General features: G+C 35.5%; 2 protein-coding genes and 2 non-coding genes across 4 annotated transcripts in view; 3 read left to right on the top strand and 1 right to left on the bottom strand.

Annotated features, from left to right (window-relative positions):
• Positions 1 to 203: 203 nt before the first annotated feature.
• On the bottom strand, positions 204 to 275 carry Trnaa-ugc (transfer RNA alanine (anticodon UGC)). The gene has a single exon. It is a non-coding gene; the product is annotated as a tRNA-Ala (tRNA).
• Positions 276 to 543: 268 nt separating this feature from the next.
• Trnaa-ugc (transfer RNA alanine (anticodon UGC)) lies at positions 544 to 615 on the top strand. The gene has a single exon. It is a non-coding gene; the product is annotated as a tRNA-Ala (tRNA).
• A 2,750-nt stretch (positions 616 to 3,365) lies between these two features.
• LOC144452579 (ras-related protein R-Ras2-like) lies at positions 3,366 to 20,170 on the top strand. Its single transcript, XM_078143695.1, has 6 exons — positions 3,366 to 3,598; positions 16,332 to 16,419; positions 17,408 to 17,510; positions 18,054 to 18,162; positions 18,766 to 18,884; positions 19,331 to 20,170. The coding sequence occupies exons 1-6, from the start codon at positions 3,497 to 3,499 to the stop codon at positions 19,398 to 19,400; spliced, it is 591 nt and encodes a 196-aa protein (XP_077999821.1). The 5' UTR covers positions 3,366 to 3,496; the 3' UTR covers positions 19,401 to 20,170.
• A 2,146-nt stretch (positions 20,171 to 22,316) lies between these two features.
• The window catches only part of LOC144452608 (aldo-keto reductase family 1 member B7-like), a 9,609-nt gene continuing 4,855 nt past the window's right edge, over positions 22,317 to 27,070 (top strand). Inside the window, exons 1-4 of the mRNA XM_078143726.1 lie at positions 22,317 to 22,512; positions 25,388 to 25,555; positions 26,365 to 26,481; position 27,070. The exon at position 27,070 is cut by the window's right edge and continues 83 nt beyond it. Coding sequence (XP_077999852.1) covers positions 22,435 to 22,512; positions 25,388 to 25,555; positions 26,365 to 26,481; position 27,070 — 364 coding nt within the window. The 5' untranslated portion in view covers positions 22,317 to 22,434. The remainder of the gene's footprint in view (positions 22,513 to 25,387; positions 25,556 to 26,364; positions 26,482 to 27,069) is intronic.

Raw genomic sequence — 27,070 nt, 5'->3', positions numbered from 1 at the left:
TCGAAGACAATAACTTGGCTTGTGCATGGTGTAATATAACATGTACATGATCATGCTATATACTTTATCGTGCAAGATTATAAAACTGACAGTAATTTGCATTTTAAACTAACTCACATTTTGTGTCGTGACATTTAGAACATTTAGAAGGTTTTCGATCTAAAAGAATAAAATTGTTTAGCACCTATTAGGATCAAAATGAATGGAGATGCCGGGGTTTGAACCCGGGGCCTCATACATGCAAAGCATGCGCTCTACCGCTGAGCTACATCCCCTACGATATCTTCCTTTGAACTAATTCTACTTTTCTTTATACATAATTTTATATTAATAGTCATTGCTATGTTATCATTGCTAAGTGGTTGATAGTTAGCTTTGAATATTATATTGTACATCTCATCAAAATAGCAATATACTGTTGATGTAATATTGAAGAAGAGTTTCTGAAATTGGCGATACAGTTTATTTTTGCAGACATTCAATCAATTGCGTTCTAGTACTAGCCTTGGTTTGAAACCTTTGACTTAGGCGATAGGTATCGTAGGGGATGTAGCTCAGCGGTAGAGCGCATGCTTTGCATGTATGAGGCCCCGGGTTCAAGCCCCGGCATCTCCATTTATTTTGGTAGCATCTAACGCCCATTTTGACGAGTTTCTTTGAGCGACGTTATCATCATTATGGCTATATCGTTTACATCACATCACATCACATCACATCACATCACTTCACTTCACTTCACATCACATCACATCACATCACATCACATGAAAGTACATCATCGAGAGAGGGGGAAGAGAGGACTGACAGACAGACATACATACATAGAGAGAGAAGGTAGGTACTCGATTCAAACTGATACCATTGTGATACGAATTAATCAAATACGCCTGATTATTGTAAACGTGTTTTTTTTGAGTGGAGTAAGTTTTAATATATTGCTCTCTGTGTTGTGTTACTTTTAGATGAGTGATATTTACTTTAGGAAGCTCGTTTCTCTCTCTCTCTCTCTCTCTCTCTCTCTCTCTCTCTCTCTCTCTCTCTCTCTCTCTCTCTCTCTCTCTCTCTCTCTCTCTCTCTCTCTCTCTCTCTCTCTCTCTCTCTCTCTCTCTCTCTCTCGCCCTCTCTTAAATTAAGCATTTATTAACTCAAAAGTTTTAAAATAGAACACAAGAGAAGAAAGAATGAAAGAAAGAAATGCACATAAGTCAATGAATGATACTCAACAATCGATCACCGATTAATGCAATTTAAAAATGTGATGGAGACAAGTATATTAAAATTATCAATTGTGTATTTTGTTGTTTTAAATTTCCCTATATACAGTAAGATATAGACTAATACAGACATTATAAATTTCTAATTTGTTTCCAATACAAAGGCATTCTTTAGTCGATACAGTTTTATACAGCCTACTTTGTTCTTTATGGCCTAATATAAATAAGTTGATAATAATACACATAATATCTCTATTATAAGTTTCAAGAACAGGTGAAATTTCCTCCAGTGGCGAACAATATAAACGTGCATTGTTAGTCGGTACAGTGTATAAAGAGAGTATCAGTTTTGTCGGTTTTTGAACCGAATTCTAATCATCAAAGAGATGAATAGTGCGCCCCCATCGCGCATACGTACATTACCTTCGTTTGGCATTGGCGTTGGCCCGGCTGCGGGCGTTTTCGCCGTTATTCATTATCCGACCAGGGGCGTGCGGCAACAATTCTAGTGAAATCCGAAAATGGTTATAATAAAGAACACGTTTCTTTACTTTTTACAATATATTTTATTGGCTTATTGCATGCTTTCACATATGTGGGATTCTGGTTAATTATTTAAAGCCAGAAATACAACGTGAAAAGATATAAATAAACGGCATCATTATATATGTATGTACATGTACACTTATCTGGTCTTTAAAAAATAATGAAAACATTTTTATCGCAGAATAACTTTATAATATGACAGACTCCAAAAGACAAGTTTACGAATAGATTCAGTGTGTTTGTAATGCTTATATTTCTGTTACCTAGGTTATGGAACATAATCAAGACACGAAGTCGAAGCTGGGTAGGTGCTCCGAGTCGCACGTTGAAAGCTGCCATGCAGCTGACGCACTGCTGTGCTCGCGCTCTTGTTCCTTGCGTATACTAATAATACAGCTTGCAAAAACCAAACAAACAAATTATGGCAAAACTTTAAGATTAAAAGTGTACTTTCTGAAAGTTCATTTTTTGATATTTAGTCTTGTTATATATAACTAACGATACCACTAGAGGGCGATGTAACTCAGAAAGCCTTTGAGTTCTATCTGTTTCGAATTCGTTGTTGACTATGGTGAGATATCTATTTTTCACCCCCCCCCCCTCCTATTGAGCTTAAACGTATATGTGTCTGAACTACAAATCTAAAATTAAATTTTGGAAACTATCAACAATAATGCTAATGCGAAAACATCTAGACTAGGTAGGAGGGTTCAAGAAGAACCAGCTCCTTATTAACCCCCCCCCCCCCCCGGAAATTCATAGGGTACTAGCCTAATGTGTGATTCAACAGACGATGTCTAAAGTGCTGAATGCAAAATGTTAATTTAATTGGCTCTTCACGCGTCACGGACCGTTGAGTCTACCGTCAGTTGATTGGTTGAATTTCCACGAGATAACAGAAGCACCCCCGCCCGTCCAATGACAATGATATACATGATGTACTAATATGATATGATATCATTATATACCAATTCCCTTCTGATACGTGTAAATCAATACTGATCTCTTCAGTAGCTACATACTGAGTATTTTAATGTGACAATTTATCTATGTATTTACTACAGCATGCTTTCCAGGCAATAATATTGTGGATATTGTTTTAAAAGAACAACATTCCAGATTACAAAATCATTGTATGTGTACATGTGTTGAATTTTCGCGGACGACCCATCGGGAAATCTCATCTCATTCTCGCATTGTTCACGAACGATAAACGCCTTCATGCGATGAATGATAATTTCAAGCTTCGATACGTGCAGTCGATGACCTCACAGTCCGTGATCAACATAGCTAAACAGGGGCGACGTCTTTTAATTCTGGGTCACACCGAGATACGTAAGGTCGGGATGAAGTATCTCAAAGGTCAAAAACAATTACGCCCTCTGTGGTAGACTTGAACTTTCAATTTATACACACGTTGCATATGCCGGAAGGTAGTCGTTGCATATCTTGGCTGTTCAATGTTTTCCGGGGGAACTTGACAGCGTCGACAGACACAACAACCACAGGTATGATTCATCTCTGGATCTTTAGTATTCTCCTGTGGGACTGTTCGTTTTGAATAAATTTGCATAATTGCATTACCGCCATCTTGACTCATTTCCGGTTAAAAAACAAACCATCCGCTACCCGTGCGTTAACTTTGTGAATTGTCGAACTGCTTCGTCCGTTTCCATGGCGTTTTGATAGTTTTCTACGGCTCTCTCTACCGAATATCTTTATCTAGTGCTTCCAAGATGTCGTCATCACCAAATAGTTCGTATAGTAAACTACACAAGTTAGTAGTAGTTGGCGGTGGAGGAGTTGGGAAAAGTGCCCTGACCATACAATTTATTCAAGTAAGTTAGTCGCATGCGTATAAGATACTTTCAATATACTCAAATGCCGAGATCGCACAGGTATTATGAGTAGAAAATCATTATTATCAGTTAGATATGATATGAAAGGTGTGCCGTCTGCTCAGGAAGACGGTGACGATACGTAAATGTGAATGTCGAAGTCACTTCCGCATTGTCAATAACCTTCGGAACGAAGCCCTGTAGTCTGTACTGCGTCTCTCACTTATCCAGTCCCAAAGCAGGAAATAGAATTATGCAAGTTTGAAAATTATGTCGCCGTTGGTTAATTTTAGTAACAGACGCAGACTTTTATTTTGATTGCTTGATTAGATTAAGTTGAAACAATATTGGTTACAATATTGTTATCGGGTTGTCAAAACAGAAATTGATGAGCTGGCCGGATGTTATGGTCAGGTGTGTTCGTCAAGTTTTGGTTTTGACATCTGCTTGTGACGTCGCGCATAAATACTATCTCTCAAAAACATTGTCACAAAGTGACAAACAGTGTAACTATACTGTCATAAAATGACATATTAAATGGCTTTTAACATGCATATGTCATGTTATGAATTCCAGAAAGTGATTATGGTTGCCAATTTACAGGTATGGTAGACTTGAATGTTAACAGGTGACAATTGGCAGTTTGGAACAGGGTTGAAATTTAGATGTGAAAAAAAATGTCTGACATAGCTTTAAAAAAAAAAAAAAAAAAAAAAAAAAAAAATTGGCCCAGAACTAGAACTTATCGTAGACTTATCCTGTGCAACCTTTACATCTCAACTGATAAGATAACATTAATGTGGTGACCCTGGATTCAATGACAGGTCTACCCTGGTAACAGGAAGAAGAAATCTGGTAAAACTAGCATAGTTTCCCTGTACAACATACCATAATATACCAACAACTCAGGTAGATTTTAGTTTTACCTACTTACCACCCGTAACAAAAAAATACTGGTAAGGAACCTCGGTAAAATGACAGTGAAACTCAGGTAGATTTTACCTGCTTACAGCCCTTAACAAAAACACTGGTAGGGAACCCTGGTAAAATGACGAGAGAACTCAGGTAGATTTTACATATGTACACCCTTAACAAATACGCTGTTCGAGTACCAACATATGGTATTGCTATGCCAATCAACTGTTTTCCCACCCATAGTTTAATTCTTAAGCAACAGTGGCCTTTAAAGGGACATGTACCACATCTGAACATTTTTGTCTACATATGTTTTTGTTTCGTATAAATAATTAACACATGCTGTTGATATCTGATCATCAGTAGTAACTGTGAGATCTGAAACATAACCAGTGCACCCTCTAATGATAGACGAATTTTGTTATTGTGAGTCAAAATCAGATAAACTGGGATTTCTTGTGAGTCACCACATAGTAAGAGATAGGGGAACACTAATTTTGGTACATCGCTAGTAATTGTGTGCATCAGTGGCATATCAAATTGGCTTAGTTACACAGTTAGTTATATCAAAACCTGAAAACCCCAAAAGTGCCATTGATATCAGGATTGTAGGAAAAAAATAACATTTGTAAACATGTTAATGGTTTATAGATATCCTCTACTCTTTTCAGGGCAAAAATCAGTATAAATATCGATTAAGAAGAGTTTTATAAACTTGAATAAAATCGTGTCTCTTGCTGGCCCATGTCTCCTTCTGCTACTCCAGGAAATAAAGATATTTAGCTCAGCAGTAATCATATCCTATTGTAACTCTGAAGGTAATAAGCACTTAGGAGTCATGAATATTCATTGTTCAACTAATACATATATGTATTACTGCTAAGTCTCGGGGAACAATGAAGGTGAATTAGAGTTTAGAGTGACTCTGAAGGTAATAAGCACTTAGGAGTCATGAATATTCATTGTTCAACTAATACATATATGTATTATGCTAAGTCTCAGGGAACAATGAAGGTGAATTAGAGTTTCGAGTGACTCTGAAGGTAATAAGCACTTAGGAGTCATGAATACTCATTGTTCAACTAATACATATATGTATTATGCTAAGTCTCGGGGAACAATGAAGGTGAATTAGAGTTTCGAGTGACTCTGAAGGTAATAAGCACTTAGGAGTCATGAAAATTCATTATCAACTAACATATATCTGCTAAGTCCCATTAGAAGAATAGAGGTGAAACATTGTTTAGATTTGGTGTGTTTTTGCGTAATCCTGTGGAATTTAAGTGATGTGAATCATGAGATGACTCTCCAGAACCAAAAGTTTATGAAAAATAGCTTTATTTCCTGGAGTAATGTTCCCCTTCAAACAAAAACAAATATTTCTGATAAGGTGAAAATGAATTTTTACGGTTGTAATTGTTATTGTTAAAATGATACGTGTCACTAGATCTATAAATAGAAAATATAATGGCCATCAATGTGAAATTAGAAATTAGATATTTGAGTTGATGACATATTGCTTTCAAAAAGATAAAAATAGATGCAAATTATATTATTATTAATTTCCAATGAAAATTAATATTTTTCATGGTTCCATGAATGAATAGGAGACTAAAATGTTGTTACTTTGGATTAAGTTGCAGTGTTTTTGTTAAAGGTGGTAAGCAGGTAAAGTCTACTGGGTGCCCAGTGATTTTACTTTGGTTCCCAAACAGAATGATGGTAGCTTGTATGGGAAACTATGCAAACGTTTACCACTTTCTGTTATCAGGGTTCCCCAACCAGTGTGCCCTCTAAACCAAGTTGACGTGACACTGATGCACACAATTTCTAGTGACACACCAAAATTTAGTGTGCCCCTGTCTCTTACTATGTGGTGACCAGTGTGCCCTCTAAGCAAATTTGATATGCCACTGAAGCACACAATTTCTAGTGATGCACCAAAATTTGGTGTTCCCCTCTCTCATACTGTGTGGTGACCAGTGTGCTCTCTAAGCCAATTTGTACCACTGATGCACACAATTTCTAGTGACACACCAAAATTTGGTGTTCCCCTATCTCTTACTATGTGGTAACCAGTGTGCTCTCTAAGCCAATTTGTACCACTGATGCACACAATTTCTAGTGACACACCAAAATTTGGTGTTCCCCTATCTCTTACTATGTGGTGACCAGTGTGCTCTCTAAGCCAATTTGTACCACTGATGCACACAATTTCTAGTGACACACCAAAATTTGGTGTTCCCCTATCTCTTACTATGTGGTGACTCACAAGAAATGACAATGTTTATCAAAAACACAGAGTTAGAAACGAATGTGACATGACAATCCATCTACTTCAGATCACAGTCATTTAAAATTTACAATTCCAAAGTAACTATATTTAGCAATATTTTATTGACAAGAACAAAACAAAACAAAACTAATTCTTGTTTGAAATGAAATAATTGTTAATAAAACTTAAAAGGTAAAAATAGACACAAACTTTAATTGTGTGATCAATGAGTATTTGATGAATCAAAATATATTCGTTTCTAATTTACCATCCAAAGGTGACTATAAAGCAATATTTTATTGACAATTAAAAAACTAATTACATTTTTTAAACGATATAATTGTCCACAGAAGATAAAAATAGGCACAACTTTAATTGTGTGGTCAAAGAGATTAACAGGTGGACCGATATGTGATTTCAATTTTACACCATTCCAAAGTGATTATATTCGGCAATATTTTAAAAGTAATTCCATTTTTGAAATGATAGAATTGTCCCCGAAAGATAAAAATAGACACAGCCTTAATTGTGTGATTAAGGAGAATAATAGATGGTCCGAAATGTGACGTTCATTTCATATTTACATTTCCAAAGTAACTATATTTAGAAATATTTTATTGACAAAAACAAACTAATTCCATATTCGAAATGATATAATTGTCTGTAAAAAAATAAAAATAGGCATACACTTAGACTGTACGATATGTCGTGTTGTTCAGCCCTGTCTGGCTTCTTAACCCCTTCCATACTGAAAACATTCCCGCCAACATTGTTTGGACAAAATTCTTGTTTTATGTAAGTTTTTGGCATATATCAACTTCATTTTAGACTGGAATTAAAGAAATGTTACTTCCTAAAAACAATTTCTAGTGACGCACCAAAATTTGGTTTTCTCCTATCTTTTACTATGTGGTGACAAAGTGCCCTCTAAGCTAATTGACACGCTACTGATGCACACAATATCTAGTGATGCACCAAAATTTGGTGTTACCCTATCTCTTACTATGTGGTGACCAGTGTGCCCTCTAAGCCAATTTGACATGCTACTGACACACACAATATCTAGTGATGCACCAAAATTTGGTGTTCCTCTATCTTTTACTATGTGGTGACCAGTGAGCCCTCTAAGCAAATTTGACATGCCACTGATGCACAATTTCTAGTGATGCATCAAAATTTGGTGTTCCTCTACATGTATCTCTTACTATGTGATGACCAGTGTACCCTCTAAGCCAATTTGACACGTCACTGACACACACAATTTCTAGTGACCCACCAAAATTTGGTGTTCCTCTATCTTTTACTATGTGGTGACTCACAAGAAATCCCAGTTTTTATCAAAAACACTGCGTTAGAAACGAATGTGACATGACAATCCATCTATTTCGGATCCTGATCATATATTAGTGTAAGTATTCAGCTTTAATGTGTTGAAAGCTGGAAGAATAATGACTAACGTTTAAATAGCTAAATCATTGCGAGATCAAGGTCTGCAGTAGATGGATCGAAATGTGATTTCAAATTTACAATTCAAAAGTAACTATATTTAGCAATATTTTATTGACAAAAACAAAACAAAACAAAACTAATTCTTGTTTGAAATGAAATAATTGTTAATAAAACTTAAAAGGTAAAAATAGACACAAACTTTAATTGTGTGATCAATGAGTATTAGATGAATAAAAATATCATATTCGTTTCTAATTTACCATCCAAAGGTGACTAGAAAGCAATATTTTATTGACAATTAAAAAACTAATTACATTTTTTAAACGATATAATTGTCCACAGAAGATAAAAATAGGCACAACTTTAATTGTGTGGTCAAAGAGATTAACAGGTGGACCGATATGTGATTTCAATTTTACACCATTCCAAAGTGATTATATTCGGCAATATTTTAAAAGTAATTCCATTTTTGAAATGATAGAATTGTCCCCGAAGGATAAAAATAGACACAGCCTTAATTGTGTGATTAAGGAGAATAACGGATGGTCCGAAATGTGACGTTAATTTCATATTTACAGTTCCGAAGTAACTATATTTAGAAAGATTTTATTGACAAAAACAAACTAATTTTATGTTCGAAATGATATAATTGTCTGTAAAATATAAAAATAGGCATACACTTAGACTGTACGATATGTCGTGTTGTTCAGCCCTATCTGGCTTCTTAAAACCCCTTCCATACTGAAAACATTCCCGCCAAAATTGTTCGGACAAAATTCTTGTTTTATGTAAGTTTTTGGCATATATCAACTTCATTTTAGACTGGAATTAAAGAAATGTTACTTCCTAATAAAGTAATATTATTGTAATTATGAAAATATTCATATAAATTGGGTCCCCATATTATTTAAAACTCGTCTCTAGTCATGAAAGTGCTTGGTGATAGCGTGGCATTAATGTCTGTATCTTGCAGAATAACACAAACTTTAATTATGGTATCAAAGAGATCAATAAATTGATCGGAATGTAGATCGAAATGTCACATTCGCTTCTAATTTACTGTTCCAAAGTGATTATATTTAACAATATTTTAAAACGAATCGCATGCTTATTGATATTATTGTCTGTGAAAGTTAAAAATAAACACAACCCTGTATAATCCTATTGTTAACAAGAGATTAAAATAAAAACAGTACTGGTATTAATATTTCAAATGAGACAACAATGAAGTATAAATAGCATAATATTGGTGCCGGCAAAAAAAAAAAATAGAATTTTCCACAGTAAAAATAAATGAAAATAGCAGTGTTGTTTATTTTACAGTGGTTAAAGTAACATAACTTTCTAATGCCAATGGAAAAATAGATAAAAAACAAAAAGAAAAACATTAAATATAAAAACCTTTTTAATAAAAAACGTTTGATTTTTGACAGCCCGTCCAAACTTTATGAATATTCATTTAGTAAATGTTGTCAAATACTAATGAATTGGTATTGTAAACAATAGTGTTACGTTGTTTGTAACCACAAATAATCAATTTATAGTCACCCTGACAATTGTGGGAGGTTTTTTTGATTGGTAGCTCCAGATTAGGTATTACGATAACCACAGATAATCCCATAGTTCTTTGCATCTGGGCATGCTCAGGCTGGATTGCAAGTTCCCTATTGAAATGGTATAGACAGCATGCATCAACATAAACATTATACTATAGGGTTTTATGTAAATAGTTCATGAGAATAAAATGTTTATAACATGGCTTTTGCCACTTTAAGAGGCATAAACTCGGAATGTACCCCTATAACATTGCAGCCTATTTCATGAAGTGTCAAAATTTGTCAAATAATATGTGTATCTTTGTTGTCGTGACAGGAGTAGAAAATAACAAAATTCAGACAGACTGACATTACAAAAATGTAAACAAATAAAACGAAAGCAACACCTTGTCACATTATACAGGAAATACTTGAAATAATCGTTGACTTGAGACAAAGCTGTCAGTCGAAAGTGTTGCCCTTGTCAACTGATATCATAGTGATAAGCTCTCTGCCAATTGACATTCGCCAAGCCTCCAGCCTGGATTGTTTCAAAACAAAACTAAAGACTTATTTGTTCACCAAAGTCTATAGTGTGCTTTAGTCATTCAGCGGTACGATAACATTGCTCTAGAGATTGGAGCTTGGAGCTATAGAAATTTGATTGATTGATTGATTGATCGATTGATTGAGAGTGATTGATTGATTGATTGAGTGTGTGAGTGAGTGAGTGAGTGAGTGAGTTGGTGAGTGATCGATCTATTGAACACAAATATAAAACTTGTACAGTATGGCACACTTTCACTGATAAAGCAGGTTGATGAATTCTCCCTTCTCTATTATAAGGTGTCTATTAACATTTGCAAAAACACTCAGTGTATTGGAAACTAAATTTCATCATATTTTCTCGTCTCTGTTTAATACCAGGGTTCTAAAATGTTAGAAAGCAAACTCTTTGAATGTACTATTGGAAACTAAATTTTACCAGATTTCACCCACTCTTTAAGAGTTCTTTAAGTAGCAAAACACTGTGACTGTATATAATTTACACTTGATTCCCACCTTTCTGTTAGCATTGTTGTAAAATCTAAGTAAAGTGTTGAATATAATTAGGAAATATTGCATTACACCAGGTTTAGTCCGGATGCCAACTACAGTCTAACCATGTGAGTGACGGTATAGATCGTAACGATACTGCATATGAACTAGACTACACCAGGTTTTACCCTCGTTGTTACTAAGGTTCTAAAACTTAAGTCAAAACAATGTATGTTATCAAAATTCAATCCTCTACCAACCCAACCCCAGGCCAACCCCAATCACTCATCACTAGCGTTCTAAGAGTATTGAACAAAAATACTCGCTCACAAATTAAATTATATTCATACCGTTGAAGTTTTCTGTGCTGATGTTAATTTTGAAAATATCAGTATTTTCCATGGCTGACAAAATCATTTTCTGTATGTCTGTTTGATCCATTTAATGTATTACCCGTATCAATTTATCACTTGTTTTGATTCTTGTACTGCCAATTTTAACATATGTTTGGCTATTAAGGTATTGTTCCCCTATATGTTTCTTTGTTCAGCTGCTAAAAATACAAATGACATAAAGGGGGCTTGTCTCTGTAAGTCGAAACAAGTAGTGACAAAACACTTATGTCACAAGTATTTTCTGGCTGAATAACACAGAATAATATAATGATACATGTGCAACATAACTTAAGCCAAAACTGAGACAAATAATAGCAATTCTGCATGTTTTGATATTTCGATATTATGAGGTATTGTAAAATAGCCCAGGTATAAATTCCATCTTTTCTGTCGGAATGTGTACAACTTGGCTAGCTCACAGTATCAGTGTTGTTCATGTATGCAAATGTTACTGTCATGTAATGTTGTTTGCTTTACAAATTGATATTGCATCATAAAAATTTGCCACACCTAGTGAGCGTCAACAGAGACTTTGTACTTCACAGGAAAATTGTCAACATGTTTTGGAATGTGTGAAATGTCACACAAACAAAACAAACAATACTAGAGGAGTATGATGGGAATTTATGCATACTACTATGGTGTGAGTACCAATAGTCAGCTCTAGTAGGGGGTGTGTGGCCAATACTGCCATCCCAGACCCCATTTGAGACCCATTTTGAACAAAAATCAATACCCCATCATACAATACAGGCTTGAAAAGATTCTACATTTTAGACCAAAATGTAGTTTTCTCTCTTGTATTTTTCTCCCGGAGGGTTGGGGAGGGGGAGGAATGCAAAACAACACTTTAGGAGCAGTTAGTTATGATTTGATTTGCTTTGGATTTCAGACCAAGCAAATCAACTTAAATAGTTACAGAGTACCCCTATTTGTATTTTAGACTCTCCAGCTTGAAAAACCCAACCCATGTTAGACCAAAGGGCTAGAAAACATACTGCAAAGTATTGTACATATATGTATAGTCAAATGAGGGAGTAGCTAGGATGTGGCTAGTTTTTGCAGTACCGCATAAAATAAGCGTAGACATTGTACAGTTCAGTTGAAAATTAATGAAACAAGCTGGTAAATATGAAAAGGACAAAGTGGGTGGTAGTTCTTGTACTGTTACAGGCTACCAGCACTTGTCTACATGTCTGCTCTACAATCAACACAATTAAAATCTGACACCCCCATTCCCCCCCCCCATCCCCCCCCCCCCCCACAAATGAATGATTAATAAAATAACAATGGGAAAATGACCTTTATGAAGCAAACATTGCAAGCAATAAGTAAATCAATAAAAATATGATATATGTAAGAAAATAAAAAAGGAAAAAAATTGACCTCTGGGCTACAAGAGCAGCCATTCCTACAGGTAGGCTAGTATTTGAAAGAAATAAAGCTAGCTGTAGTTAGGAAATTTCCGTTCAGAATTTTTTGAGATGCCTAAAGAAAAATATGTACAGTACACAGAGACAAATCTGATGGGCAAACCACAAATAAAATGAACTGAAAATTGATAGCAACTTAAATATTGACCACTGCAGTGCTGTGGACCCCCAAAATATAAAAGAGCTGATTTGCACTAGTCTAGTCCCTTTACGGTATCATTCCGAATGACACCTCCACTCATGTATAGATTTTTGTCAGGCAAGATGACAAAATGTAGCAATTTTAGTAAGTTTTTGAGCCAGATGATAAAATGTAGCAATGTTAGTAAGATTTTTGAGCCAGATGATAAAATGTAGCAATTTTAGTAAGATTTTTGAGCCAGATGATAAAATGTGGCAATGTTAGTAAGATTTTTGAGCCAGATGATAAAATGTAGCAATGTTAGTAAGATTTTTGAGTCAGATGATAAAATGTAGCAATGTTAGTAAGATTTTTGAGTCAGATGATAAAATGTAGCAATGTTAGTAAGATTTTTGAGTCAGATGATAAAATGTAGCAATGTTAGTAAGATTTTTGAGCCAGACAACCTTTTGTTTCAGGTTTTATGATTATATTTACAATATATTTGATAAACGATGACACTATAGTCTATATGTAGATTATTTATTATCATTATAGTGTATACATAAACCATTTTGTTCAATCAATCATAGTTTTATCACATCTCTTGTAGTATGAAATATTTCAATTTATATACTAGTATATATCCAACGATATCATTTTAACATCAATCAAGTCACTATTGATTGCTAACCATAAACACACATGTATAATACACAGTTCATACTGGTTGGAATCAATATGATATACTATAAGCCTGTCCATACTACAAAATCTGATCTGCATCCATTTAAATTTACCTGTACATAGTTATGGTTAATTCGTATCAAATTTGAATTAGCTAAATCCGGATCGAAGCCCATTCAGGGTGGTGGCTTCAATCTGGACCAAAGTAATTTGAATCAGATCATAATCAGTTAGGCCTGGTATTGACAGGCGCGTACTCAAGTGAATCGAAGCTGGTACACGTGTGGACAGGTACGCTAACATAATTCAAATCGAATCCATCTTTCAATTTTTTAGTATAGACAGAAAGTGGATTTGGTGCGGATTAAAGTGATCTGGATCAGTTTAATTCAGATTGGATCCAGATCAGATATGGACAAGACTTATATCATTTTAATAATAGTATGCTAATTTCCAATTGTAAACACATTTGTACGTTATAGATAACAATTATGTTTTGATAAATTAATGTAGGTAAAATTGATGCAAACATTTTTTAGAAATATTTGTATTTGGGGTTACAAAACAGATTCCCTTAAAAGTAAAATTGTATGATAACTAAAAGGTTTGAAACCCCCATCCCCAAACTTCAGAAATTATGTTTAACCCCCACCCCCAACCCACCCTCACCCCCAACCCACCCTCCCCTCAAACTGTTTTATTCTACATGTACATCAAACTATTAATCTCACCCCTAAATGGGATGTACATATTTGGATAAATACAAAAAATATGATATTATTTAGATTTTCAATTGTAAGCATATATGCATATATGATGTATGATGAGACATACATGATAAATATGATAGAAAATATAATATATGTCATAAAGACTTGTAATGATACATATGATATTAATTTTCATATTCTTTTACTGATTGAGTGGCATGTTATGATTCATAAACCATAGCTGTGTAATTCTATACGGCACGGCTACCATGTGAGGTATGAATCAAGATGAGAAGTATGTGTTTGATGAGTCATCCACTGTTCTGTAATGTAATAAGTAGATCTCCAGACTCGGTCATTGTAAATGACATAGTTGTAGTCGTCTGAGTGCCACACTTGAGTGTACAAAAGTCATGTGTTGTAACACAGCAAATTATATGCAGTGTCTCCCTCTTAACCCCAACATTTCGAGAAATGATGTACAATACCATACACATGTAGTGGTCATCTGAGTGTCAATTTGAAATAAATGTGACATGACACAGCAAAATATATTCAGTGTCTCCCTCTTAATCCCAACATTTCTAGAAATGATGTAAAATACACATGGTTGTCTGAGTGTCATTTTGAATGACAAATGTAGATGTGCCATGACACAGCAAAACATATGCATTGTCTCCCTCTTAACCCCAACAATTCTAGAAATAATGTAAAGTACCATGCATACAGTGGTTTGTCTAAATGTCACTTTGAATCACATGTATATGTTTGATGAATGAAATGGCAAATCATATGCATTCTCTCTCCCCTTATTCCCTCCCCCCACCCCACCCACCATTGTGTAAATAATAGCGCATACACACAGATGTACATATATAGTGGTGATCTGAGTGTCACTTTGAACTGTGTGCCTTGAAATAGCAAAGCATATGAAAAACCCTACCCAACCACTCCTCCCTAAAAAATAAACAAATATACCCCAAAACATTAGTAAATTAAATCACTTATGTAAGTCGATCATCTGCTCGCGGTGTTCATGAGTGTAGCAAGCAAAATTGCCTGATGGCAAATACTCCTGAGTACCCACACTGGAACTTACATGGCATGGGGTTTTGTTATTATTACATTATATTTATCTGCAACGGAAAATTCCATAAAAATCATACTGCATGATCACACAATTTTGGATGCTAGGACTGGATTAGTCTGTAAGGTACGACATAGCAGGGGCACCCTCGCACATTGTCAACCCCTTACATTGTATATTACAATACAGCAGGCCAGTGAGGGCACAGTGACGCAACATATCTTACAGTATAGTACTGAATTTACTCTCATTTACATATATTTTTCAAGTATTGGACTGCCGTGCAAATTCCACTAGTATGGAAACGTACCAATACTAGTAATTTCTGATATACAAACTTTACTCTTTGTGTAGCGATACAGATCAAATGGTTTACGCATACCTATATTTTCTTCATGATGAAGCTATCAGAAACTTATAAAAAACAGTTATTGCATTCAAATAAAACTGATATCTACATGTATGTATAGTATCCGTCATATGAAACTATGTTATAATGTTTTAATCAAACCAGATATGAAACAAAAATATCAAGGACTTCTATAGTCTAAGGTTACTTAAATAAAACTTATTGAACCATTAAAACTGCCTGTATTAAAGAAGTTTTCTTGATATCCATTGCAACACAACAAGTGTTACATGTTTCAGCAAAGTTTATGGCGAATAACTAATCGATTAACATGTATAATGTCTAATTATTGGTATTTTAACAATTTTCAGTATTATGGCTGTCTGATCGAAAAATGATACTCAGTATACAGTTTTAACATGGTGACAGATTCAAAACTAAACATTCTATACCACCTACAGATAATATTTGACCACTAATTAACAGATACAATGTCTTCTAATAAGTAATTGACCAATTTTTTAGTGAATTTATCTTTAGTTATTTTATGACAAAAAAGATCCCAGTTGCTGCCAATGCCAATGTTCACAAGATGAATTGCTTTATTTCAGTGTATTGAGAGATTTCTGTCACCGTGGCAATGATGTATTGTTTTATTTCACTTTATTGTAAGATTCTGTTACCATGACATGAAACCTTTGTAAATTTATTTACCATATTTTGTCTTATTTTTTTGCAGTCGTATTTCGTTCAGGATTATGACCCAACGATTGAAGATTCCTACACTAAACAATGTGTCATTGACAATGAAGTAGCCAGGCTAGATAGTAAGTAAAAATTTTATTACATCATTTTACTATTTTCGCCTCTGATTCAGTCTAGAAACTATATCATATGTGTGGGTGCGTTTTCTACAATCTCTTTCTCCACGTATAGTCAAATGGACAATTGTATTGAAAATCTAGCTAAATCTCCTGCTGGGGAAAGAGTTAACAGATAATATGGTAATGATACTGTATAGGGACTAGACTATGAGTGGAGGTGTAAATCGTAATGATACTGTATAGGAACTAGACTGTGAATGGAGGTGTAAATGGTAACGATTCTGTATAGGAACTAGACTGTGAGTGGAGGTGTAAATGGTAACGATGCTGTATAGGAACTAGACTGTGGGTGGAGGTGTGAATGGTAACGATGCTGTATAGGAACTAGACTAGTGAGTGGAGGTGTAAATGGTAACGATACAGTATATGAACTAGACTGAGTGGAGGTGTAAATGGTAACAATACTGTGTAGGAACTAGACTGTGAGTGTGAGTGGAGGTATAAATGGTAATGATACTTTATAGGAACTCGACTGTGAGTGGAGGTCTAAATTGTAATGATACTGTATAGGAACTAGACTGAGTGGCGGTGTAAATCATAATGATACTGTATAGGAACTAGACTGAGTGGAGGTATAAATCGTAATGATACTGTATAGGAACTAGACTATGTGAGTGGAGGTGTAAATGGTAACAATACTGTATAGGAACTAGACTATGAGTGGAGGTGTAAATCATAACTATACTGTATAGGAACTAGACTGAGTGGAGGTGTAAATCATAACTATACTGTATAGGAACTAGACTGAGTGGAGGTGTAAATAGTAACTGTACTGTATAGGAACTAGACTGAGTGGAGGTGTAAATAGTAACTATACTGTATAAGAAGTAAACTAAGGCCAGTCGTAGGGTACGATTGTATCAGCCTATGCATACTTACTAATACAGCCTTTGTCTATGATTCTAAACTTTTTGTTTATCTTTGTTTGTAGTTTTAGACACAGCAGGACAAGAGGAGTTCAGTGCAATGAGGGAACAATATATGAGAACAGGAGAAGGTTTTCTATTAGTCTACTCTGTCACAGATAAAGGAAGGTAAGTTATAACCAGAAACATCATTATCTTGCTCTTGAATCATATACAAAGGTAAGTTAGGAAGGTAAGTTACAACGTTAATTCTAAAATACCAGTGGACTATGAACCTGAATTAAGAATGGTGTAAGCCCTGCAAGTACACTGTAGGGTTTCCATACGACAACATGAATATGGATTGAAAAACAACAAAATAATTACCAATTGTAGCAAATATCAATAGTATACATTCACACCCTTGTAAGTAATCATGCACTGCTACATAGGTAATGATTCACATTTGTACAAGACATTTGCCAACTTGAGATTGTACAGTGTTATAAAACTGCATACAACCCAAGTTATATATGCTAAACAAAAAATGGAATGCATTTTGTGAGTTCTACATCTACACTTCTTGAGTAAACTCTTTGCAGGTTGTTGACAGTGAATTCAATAGAACAGAAACCATTGAAAGATTTAATTATGCGAAGATTTTCATGTTAAATATTCATGTATAATTTGATAAATAACTGACAGTATTTTATTTTTTATTTTTTTTGCCAGTTTTGAAGAGATTTATAAGTTCCATAGGCAAATATTAAGAGTTAAAGATATGGATGAATTTCCCATGATTCTCGTGGGCAATAAAGCTGATTTAGAGAACCAAAGGAAGGTAAGTATTGATCGATGCCCACTAAAACCCTCAGTGATTGGTGGAGAGTTTGATTATATTTGAAAATAACAGATTTTAACCAATCAGAGGTGTTGATATCCATTAAGATGTGTTTTTGCTTAGGTTCGGGACCCTGGTTACAGAAAGGGGGAAATGACTGGCAGGTGACACAACAATGGTTTCTCTTATATTGCACATGTAATACAAACTCGTGTGGACTTGCCGATAAAGTGACAATTGAGCTTGGTTAGATTTTACCTACTTGCCACCCTTGACAAAAATACTGGTAGGGGACCCTTATAAAATGACAGGGGAACTCAGGTAGATTTTACCGACTTACCACCCTCAACAAAAACACTGGTAGGGGGGAACCCTTATAAAATGACAGGGGAACTTGGGTAGATTTTACTTACTTACCACCCTTAACAAACACTCTGGTATGGCACCCTGGTAAAACACCAAGGGAACTCGGGTAGATTTTACCTACTTAGCTCCCTTAGCAAACACACTCTGGTATGGAACCCTGGTAAAACCTAGGGAACTCTGGGTAGATTTTACCAACTTACCTCCCTTTCAAAATTTTCATGTTTTTGGTTTCTGCAGGTAACAACTGAAGAAGCTTCAGAACTAGCCCAACAGTTAAGGCTAGAATACATTGAAGCTAGTGCTAAAAATAGAATGAATGTCGAAAATAGTTTTCATCAGCTTGTTAGAGTAGTTAGGTAAGTACTTGCAGTGTATGATTTGATGTTTTACAGAAAAGTTGATTATTTGTTTTGATATTTTGATAGTGAGGCTTTGACCTTTAGCACTTTGAGTTGAAAATGAGGCTTCATTATTTTGAGTTGAAAGTAAGGTTTCCACTTTTAGCAATGTAAGTTGAGAGTGAGGCTTCAACCTTTTGCATTGTGAATTGAAAGTGAGGCTTTGACCTCTTAGCATTTTGAGTTGAACTTGAGGCTTCAACCTTCAGCATAAAGTTGAAAGTGAGGCTTCAACCTCAGCAGTTGGGCTCCAAGTTAGTTTTTGCTCAAAAACATGCTCTGTTAGTGTAATGATATCTCTGTAAAAAAAGTTTATGACCAAATATATTAATATCATATTTATAATAATATTTTGTTATTGTATGTTGTAATTTCACATGTTTATTTTTTCTTTTTTTTTCCAGAAAATTTCAAGCAGAACAAAATCCACCGAATGAAAAAGTCAAAAAGAAGAAAATTTGTGTAATAATCTAAAATCATTTATATAAAAAATGGATATAAAGTGTGTGTCGGAGTGTGTACATGATAAACATTTTTTATGAGAACCATTTTGGTTTGCTTGATACTTCGATCACTAGGGTTACATCTAGCAACAGTTGCCCGGCAACAAATACTGCCCGCATCAATGTGTCAACAAGTGCTTGAAGTCATATGACGTAAAAAGTTGTTTGTTTGTTTGTTACAATGCAGCAAATGTAACAGTGATTGTAACAATGTAACTTGTATATTAGTAGTGACTGTATCTATTTTGCAAATTTGCATAGAGAATAATACTCGGTGTACATCGTCAATATCATTGATCTCGTCTTGTCTTGTATCATATTGTATCAAGTTCGCGCATTTCACATTATGTATAATTCCTTAAGTTTCGAATATAACTATAACCTATGTATTATAATATTAGGAATATTTCATCATGAATTTTGTTTGTATTTACCCAGATTTGTTGTCATCTCCACAAGGAAGGGGCTTCCATAGAAATGAGAAACGTACGAAAAATGTACAACTTTTTAATCCCCACTGCCTATCCATACGTAATATTTCATGTGTAACGTTCATCCATATTTGAAATCATTATCACATAATGGTGCCTTGTTGAATGAATTTGCTTCAGAATTGATTAATATTAATTAAGTAAAGTATTATGTCGGTTTACCTTATACCATGTACATGTATAATGAATGATATAGATACATAGTAAGTAGTCATTTTCACGGTCCAAATAAAGATTTTAAAAAAGTTGATGTTTCTGGCCTAAATCTTCTCTTTTTTAGATAATTTATGCACACTTTTATTACTACGGAAAACACACTATCAACAAACTATGATAGACACAAACATTGCAAGTGATGAATAACAAAAAAAAATGACAGTGATGCCTTTGTTATGCAAATACCTAAAGAAGAATTGTTTGGTTCCGGTTACCCAACCTCACCTAGTTTTTCACGCCGACCCTAAACTTTTTTAAAAATGTATTTGAGATAAAAACAAATAAGATCGCAAAAAGTGTGAAGTCTCGTGAGAAATAGTGAATGCAGAAACTGATATCAACTTAAGACAATATAAAATGGCTGTAAATCTGATGTGGAAAAACAATGACAGAGACCATATGGAAAACAACAGAAAACATAACTACCTGAACTAGACATGAATTTTTTTTTTAAATCTACCTACCCCACCTATTCTAAAATTGAGCATAAGCGGAACCACACAATTTTTTTTATATAGGCCCAAGTAAACATTTTTTTTAGTAATGTCTACTGTTTGATGCAATGAAATTTTGATTAAATCTGTTGAAAAAATAGTTATCTGTATTATCTTTATGTCAAAGATAAGTATCTCGTGTCCGACCGTACACTTTTGTTAGATAATTTGAATATTCTACCACTTTGATAGTGTTGTTAGTGCCAGCAGTGTCCAAGCTTGTTGTTATTATGGCAAAAAAATAATGGCAAAATACAAGATCATAGCTCCGCGTCGTACTGGTGTGTGTTTGTCTCCATTGTCAGATCTTGAGTGATGGTAAAAGTGCCGTTTGGCCACGAGGAGTGCTATTCGGAGTTGGCCTCTTTGGAACACGAGGGCCGTAATAGGTAGGTTCAGTGTCTTTGACAAATTCATACATTTTCTAGTGTTTTACGGTACAAGTTGTTTGCATTCCTAACTATTGAAAGCATTCTGATGACTTTGTTGCATGTCACGTAATATTTACGGACCCAGTAAGTTGTTTCAGCCATATTTTGTAGACGCTTCATGTACTGCCGTGTGATTTTAGTACAGACTTTTCCACGTGTGGTGGGGCGCCCTCTTGTGGCACTTCTTTCTTTTACTCGTTGGTGTGGAAGTGGCGTAAATTATTAGTCCACATATGCAGAAGAAAATGCCAGTCATTGTGGAAAGGTACCATGTTAGCTTCTAGTTCAGGTATTGATATCACAAATTTGTTCTTTTCAGTTGTATTATATGATGACAAAATCAATAATTTTCTTTGTCCTCATATTTTCAAAAAGTTCGGAGGAAAGTATCAGTGATTAAAATCATATCTGACATAAATCGAAGGAACTCTAGGCGAAATGTTTTTCATTTTCATGCACAATTTTGACTGATTGAAAAAAATTACCCGCAGATGAATGTTTTAGAGAAGCAAGTGCTATTAATTTGAATATTTCATAATTTATTCATATTAATATTTCTACCTACCTACCTACCTTACCAACCTGGCCTCCCTTAAATTCTCCCTCGCTCCCTTCCTCCCTATCTACACAAATCCCTCTCTGTCTACCTGCCTGCCTGCCTGCCTACCTACCTACCTCGCTACCTACCTTCGCTACTCCATACCTACCTACTTACACCCACCCTCCATACTTACCGTCCCACCTACCTACCTAACTAACTAACTAACTAAAAATTGCCCAAATGAGAATAAATACCTTACCATCAGAATTCAATTTGATACACAGATGTTTGGACTATGAAAATAGTAAGATTTAGAAGGTCAATTACACGTGATATCAATTACAAAATTTAGAAGTATATATACCAAAGATGGCGATCTGCTGTCCTTGACTAGTTTTTGTGATGACTTGTACAAACCTACATACATGCATACTGTAGTAATGGGTTGTTTCGTTACTAAGAGTCAATCCCTTTTTCAACCACACTAAAATTCAAGTTTTGTTTTTAAGTATGCCTATAATTTTTGACCAACGTCATATAAATACTCTAATACACATACATGTACCAACTTTTTTGTGGAAAAGTACATTGAAATGTGTTTATGTATAACGCACGCATGTTTTGCTGGTAGTGGGATCAAAGTCGTTTACCAATTGCGCAAGATATTGTCATGCTATGAGTAAGCAAACTGGTTAATCAGCAACCTACTGCACATACTGCGCATGTCTAGGATTTCGAACTCGCGATATTTTAAACTGGTTTGATCGATTTGAGCCCAGTTGGTGAGAGAACGCGATACTGGAAGAATATACCAGATTTGACTTGAGCAGCAATGTCGGCATCAACCACCACACTGTCAAATGGAGCTAAGATCCCTTTAATTGGTCTAGGGACATGGCCAGGCTGGGAGGTAAGTTTTAGAACACTTATATTATTTTTATAACGGAATGGGTATTTAATTGCATTAAAGTTCGAATACTGTCTGATTTAGCGTTCAGTAACAGCACATTAGGTGTAACGTCTAACACACAGTGGACGTGTGATATTGCATGCGTCATCATGAGTTGGTAAAAATTATATCATGTGACATGTTTACATTGTAAAACTGGGGTAATATATAGGCCATCCTCAAGTGGCTACGACCTTCCTTCAACACGCCTGTCTGCGACATTCGTGTACAGATCTGATGATAATAGGAATGCTATTGGCAGGGATGCAGACAGACAGACGGGCAGGCAGACAGGCAGACAGACAGATAGACAGACAGACGTACGTACGTACATACATACATACATACATACATACATACATACTGCAGGGCTCGAAATTCGCGGTAGTCCCGCGTCCACAGACTACCAATGTTTGTCTCTGGGCTACCAAATTATGTGAGTGGTAGCCCAATTGGGCTACTAAGTTTTGAATGAAACTGTGACACCCTGACTCCGACACCTTCCCGGGTCGGGGGCCTCCGAGGTCGCAGTCCTGTGGGACGTGTTCTCGCCAAAATTAGCGTCAAAATCTGTGCGTCTTTTCCAAATTTGCATCCACACTACATGTATATCAAATGTACACGAAATACATGTACACTGTACACGTCATTCTTCCGTTCATCGTATACACAGCTTGTACTTCCAAAATGTCACAACAAAACATTTATATGCAACAATATTCTGTATAGCGATTTAATGTTATCTTTCTGTACTTTCAATTTCCCATGGTAATCACTCTCTGGAAATATGCTCTTCGGCCCGGGCCCTTTCGGCTCTTCTCGGAGTCGGAGTACAGTACACTCTCGGTACAGCACTGCAGTAACTAAATTCCATTACATGAATGACAGCTTTAACTTTCAACTTGACAGAGACACAGTTGTAGTGGTGTTTGATAAAATTTTATTCTAATGAGAACTGTTAACTTGGTATACACCTACAGATTCTTTTATTCTTGAACGATGCCTAAAACATTCCGTGTGTAAACCACGCTCACGCAACCCCTGAGAGCATGCAGTGGTGAATGGTAAATTCACGTAATGCATTCGATCTAGTATAGTAGTAGCAAAGCTCAAAAGAAAGTTGAAGTTTTAGTGAGAATGAAATGGTGACATGATGATTTGAATTTATATGAGTGAAGTTTTCAGCATGGACTGTCTGCTGATGTGGTCTTAGACTCTGTTTGATTATCCCTTCGCCCATGAATGGAAGGGGCTTTGCCGTAATGGCCGTCATGTATTGATACAAATCCTGTCTAACCCGTCTGTTAATAAGTAACCAATCACGTGGATAGATAATGATAACAGCACATCGTTTCTAAACTACCCAAGACGTAGTCTCCACATCAGGAAATGGCCATGGGGCTTATGAAACTGTTTAAACGTTTTCCATACGTTGAATCATATTCAAATTTTACAGGTCTCACTGCACCAAGAGATTTAGATAATAGTTACAAGTACGAACTGCGACTTCATGGTTTTTCTTCATTGCAATGATAACCGTACGTTGTAACAGTAAGCCTCATACGGGGTCCCTCTTTATGACACGTCCCCAGAGACACATACATGCAAAAAATTGCGTTCCCAATGTCAAATATGGCATGAAATACACACAAATAACGTGTTAACGTGACTCTTAAGTTTAATATTCAATCAATCATCGAATTCAATACATCATATAGTTACATATATACACAGACACCATTAATTTAGGAATGCATGGATATGGGCTACCAGTCATTGCTCTCGGGCTACCAATTTTTAAAGATGGTAGCCCACCTGGGCTACCAAGAAAAAAACCGAATTTCGAGCCCTGCATACATACATACATACACACACACACACACACACACACATACATACATACATACATACATACATACATACAGACAAGGAGGGAGACAAGGCGGGAGACAAGGCGGGAGACAAGGAGGGAGAGTGAGGGAGGGATGGCTCACTTAAGACAAACAGACGACGGACAGACAGGGAGGGAGAGATGGAGCATTATGGAAACACTTTAAAATAGACACAGCCTGGGGTATGGATATATGTGGCATTATGATGACACAAAAGAGATGACGTGATGTAAAAGTCTGATACCTACGTGGCAAGGTTCATTTGAGGTCAAAACACCATCTTACACAGCTGTTCACTTGATACTGATGACTTCCGTCATAGGTCGATCACACCATAACAGTCTGCGCATTCCTCATATCATATAATGTGTGCTTCAAACAATGTTACAATATAAATAGTTCGGCAATCATCTGTAAGATACAGGTATTTCAAAGAAAAAACGTATTAGCAAGATTTTTGCCTACCAAACGATAACATGTTGTAATTTAAGTAAAGTTTTGTCGGCCCAGGCGATAGAATGTAGCAATTTAGTCATATTATTTAGTCTGCCCAGATGTAGCAATTTAGTAATATTTAGTCTGCGTAGACGAAAAAATGTAGCAATTTAGTAATATATGGTCTGTCCAGACGATAAAATGTAGCAATTTAGTAATATATGGTCTGTCCAGACGATAAAATGTAGCAATTTAGTAATATTTGGTCACCCAGACGATAGATTGTAGCAATTTAGTAAATATTTAGTCTGCCTAGATCTGTATCAAGTTAATATTTTGTCGTCGAGGATGATAAAATTTAGCAATTTAGTAATATTTTGTCGACCGAGGCGATGAAATGTAGCCATGACACCGTGTGTAGGCTCAGAGAGCGACATTTGTTGCCGTGCCAGTCGGCACTTTGTTTTCAGCTGACATTGCATTTCCCTCATCTTCCTTTATTGTTACAGCCAGTAAAGGGTAAAACAGCCGAGGCTGTGAAAGCAGCCATAGATATTGGATACCGCCATATTGACACGGCCTATGTGTACCAAATAGAATCCGAAGTAGGGGAAGGTATCAAAGCCAAGATTCAGGATGGAACGGTAAAACGAGAAGACCTATTCGTCACCAGCAAGGTGAGATCGACTCATAGCTAAACCATAGAAGTTTTTTTAAAGTGTTTAGGGGAGAACCATTTGATTTTTTTTTGGGGGGGGGGAGTGGGCATGACAGCAAAAAAAATATTTCCCTTCACCGTGACAGCAATTTTTTTCTATTGTCAGTCCTGCATCAATTTTTTTTTTCTCCTTCACCTGCCGACAAATTTCTTTTCCCACCCCCCCACCCCCGAAATCAAATGGTTCTCCCCTTATGTGGATGGGAAATGGATGTGATGTAGTGAGTATTTGTGTTTACCCAATATATCTATAATTCATAATTCATTATTAAAATGACAAATAAATACTCATTCTCATCCATATGTCAACTGTTAGCCAGGGTACCATATTTATGTTTCTCTATGTAACACATGGAAAATGATAAGCCATATGAGTCAGTCGGTTATAAGGGGAGAAAAAAAACTGTGTGTGTACATGCCGGTGATACTTTCCATTCATAGTATTTGTACTTTTGATAGCTTGATGCCTTAGAAGTGACCAATTAAAGTTAAAAGAATACTATGAACCATTTGATTTTATCAAAGGTTCAAAATTTCAGTGATGAACGATAATTTTCGCCCAGATACAAATTTATGGTGCCGCCGTCTTGATAGTGACGTTGTTTATTTTCTGATCTGGCCATAGAGGGCGTTATTTTGAGGGCCGTTTGTTGAATCATGTGAAACATAGAAATACTAAGGGCTACGTATACCCTTACAAAATTGTCAGGTTTCCAAAAAAATGACATACATGATACTAACAACTCATCTCGATTTGTGTTACTTTAGTTGTGGCAGAAATACATGGCCCCAGAAGACGTGAAACCAGCGTTGCTGAACACACTGAAGGATTTGAAACTACATTATGTGGATCTGTACCTGATACACAAACCAACACCATATCAGGTATTTCATATGATATATTCAGATTATGGGCTTTTATTTATTTATTTATTTATTTAGTTAGTTAGTTTTTCATTGTTCATCAAACAGCATAAATTTGTGAAAATTAACCGTTTTTCTACATCATCATCAATTTGACCAATTGTACAATAGATGAATTTGTATTGAACTCACGACTGTTGGGATTTATTGTGTTTGTATCTCAAAGCCACTGAACGGTATTGTTGAATCTGCTGTATCAATTGGCTACACAACACACTTACTAATAACATTGCTACATTGTATCAGCTGGCTGGATAAACATCTTACTAAAATTGCTACATTTTATACTTATAATATCCTTGCAACAATGTAAATGATTTCGCAACACTCATCTCGGATGATTGTACTGTACTTCCCCCAAAGAAAGCAAAGCAATGCCAGTAAGATATTCGTCAAGCTAGCAGATAGAATTTTGCAACTTTTGGAAACAAATTCCTCGAATACGATGAATTCTTGTTCCTCTAGACAAAGCTGTATTTCAGGTTTAAATGGTTTTAATTTACCTTTCCAATTACGAATATCATATTATGGCAATTCATTTATTTGTAGA

This window comes from Glandiceps talaboti, chromosome 23, assembly GCF_964340395.1.
Source record: "Glandiceps talaboti chromosome 23, keGlaTala1.1, whole genome shotgun sequence".
NCBI lineage: Eukaryota > Metazoa > Hemichordata > Enteropneusta > Spengelidae > Glandiceps > Glandiceps talaboti.
Note: the sequence above shows the minus strand (reverse complement) of the source record. Positions and strands in the feature narration are given on the sequence as shown.

Coding starts and splice junctions, on each gene's coding strand:
- LOC144452579 (XM_078143695.1), top strand. CDS start 3,497: ATGTCGTCATCACCAAATAGTTCGTATAGTAAACTACACAAGTTAGTA. Junction 3,599..16,331: donor TGACCATACAATTTATTCAA/GTAAGTTAGTCG, acceptor ATTTTTTTGCAG/TCGTATTTCGTTCAGGATTA. Junction 18,885..19,330: donor CAGCTTGTTAGAGTAGTTAG/GTAAGTACTTGC, acceptor TTTTTTTTCCAG/AAAATTTCAAGCAGAACAAA.